The sequence below is a fragment of the Dipodomys ordii genome, unplaced genomic scaffold, assembly GCF_000151885.1.
Source record: "Dipodomys ordii isolate 6190 unplaced genomic scaffold, Dord_2.0 Scaffold16127, whole genome shotgun sequence".
Taxonomy (NCBI): domain Eukaryota; kingdom Metazoa; phylum Chordata; class Mammalia; order Rodentia; family Heteromyidae; genus Dipodomys; species Dipodomys ordii.
In genome coordinates this window covers 1-1674 of record NW_012283339.1, presented here as the reverse complement: position 1 = coordinate 1674, position 1674 = coordinate 1, and the positions used below count along the sequence as shown (strand labels likewise).

The window sequence follows — 1674 nt, the reverse complement described above, 5'->3', positions numbered from 1 at the left end:
GTGGCTCAAGTGGTAGAGTGCTAGCCTTGAGCTGAAGAGCTGAGGGACAGCGCCCAGGCCCAGAGTTCAGGCCCCACGACCGGACCCAAAAAAAAAAAAAAAAAGGAAATGCACATACTAACTGTAACCCCTCTGTATATCACCTTTATAGTAACAATAGAAATATTTTTAAACCACCAAAAGATAATAAAATTATGGTTTAAAAAGAAAAAAAATGCATACATGAAACCCTCTGGCAGGTATTAGTAGAAATGGAAAGACCTAATTTTGTGGAGTATTTCTGATGTACTAAAGGGTTGTACTAACTAGATACAATTGCTGTCTCAGTTCAATCCCCATGTTTGCCTCAACCAGTCAAGTGTCAGCACTGACTGTAGCACTAGCCCCATTTTAAACACAAGTATACTGGCGTTCAGAGAGATGAAGTAAGCATGGTCACCTAGCTAGTAGATGTTATAGACCTGTGAGTCAGGCCAAACATATCTAGATTTTATGTTCTTTCTTCCTTTACTTTGCTGCTTCTCCAACAATGAGGTTATCTATTTCCTGCTTTTCCCCATGCCCAACAGGTTTCCCCATGTTCAACTGGTCTACTGATAATAGCACTTACTTTACTATTATGCTAGGCTTGCCGGCCCCCAGCTTTTCTTCTCTTTCAATGTAATGGTCTATGACCAATTCCAATGCACCTGATTCAAGCCCCTCTCCTTTCCTACTTCCCCCACCACAGTAACTTACTAGAATGTCTTAAGATTAGATCTTGAATGAATCAATGAATCACACATCATTTGTATTCCAAAATCTGTGAAGTTATTTCCACTTAAGTCTAGCAATAACAACGTCGCGTTTCTGTTGAGGACAGAGGCGAGAGCTCCAGAGCACTCATCTGTTAGATGACATTCTGCTATCCTGGAAGGAATAAAAGATTAAAAAGTGAAATCAGCTTCATTCCAAGTTCCCCTCGGCCCTCAATTTTATATACATACTGGAATTAAAAAAGACACTACACAAAGAGTTTCCATGCATTTACCACAAGGTCTGTAGTTTGCAGGACGGGTGTTCTAATCCTTCACACAGAACCTTTATGCCCTCATCCCCTAAGGCATTGTCGCTGAGGTCAAGGTCTGTCAGGTGTTCATTGGTATACAAAGCATTGCACAAATCCTGGCAACATGATGCAGTTAGGTGACAGGTCCACAACCTGTGGTTAAGTAAGGTAGAGAAGGCAGACATCATTTCATCTGATTCACTTTAGAAATTGTTTGCCCATTAGAAAATCAGAGTATCAGTCAGACACTGGTGGCTCATGCCTGTAATCCTACCTACTCAGGAGGCTGAGACCTGAAGATCATGGTTCAAAGCCAGCCTGGGCAGAAAGACCTTGAGATGCTTATCTCCAATTAACAACCAGAAAACTGAAAGTGGAGCTGTGGCTCAAAGTGGTAGAATACTAGCCTTAAGCAAAAGAGCTCAGGGACAGTGCCCAGGCCCTGAGCTCAGGCTCCATGATTGACAAAAAAAGAAAAGAGAATAAGAGAAGAAAAGAGAATATGAGAAGAGGAGAGGAGAGGAGAGGAGAAGAGAGGAGAAGGAAGAGGAGGAGGAGGAGGAGGAGGAGGAGGAGGAGGAGGAAGAGGAGAAGGAAGAGAAGGAGGAGGAGGAAGAGGAGGAGGA

At 42.8% G+C, this 1674-nt stretch overlaps 1 protein-coding gene across 1 annotated transcript; it reads right to left on the bottom strand.

Moving 5' to 3' along the window:
* Positions 1-738: 738 nt before the first annotated feature.
* LOC106002665 (ribonuclease inhibitor-like) lies at positions 739-1201 on the bottom strand (the record flags this gene model as incomplete). The annotated part of the gene is made up of 2 exons (XM_013037510.1): positions 739-909; positions 1031-1201. Coding segments are annotated over 2 exons (342 nt in total), but the record flags the coding sequence as incomplete, so codon positions are not given.
* Between the last annotated feature and the right edge of the window lie 473 nt (positions 1202-1674).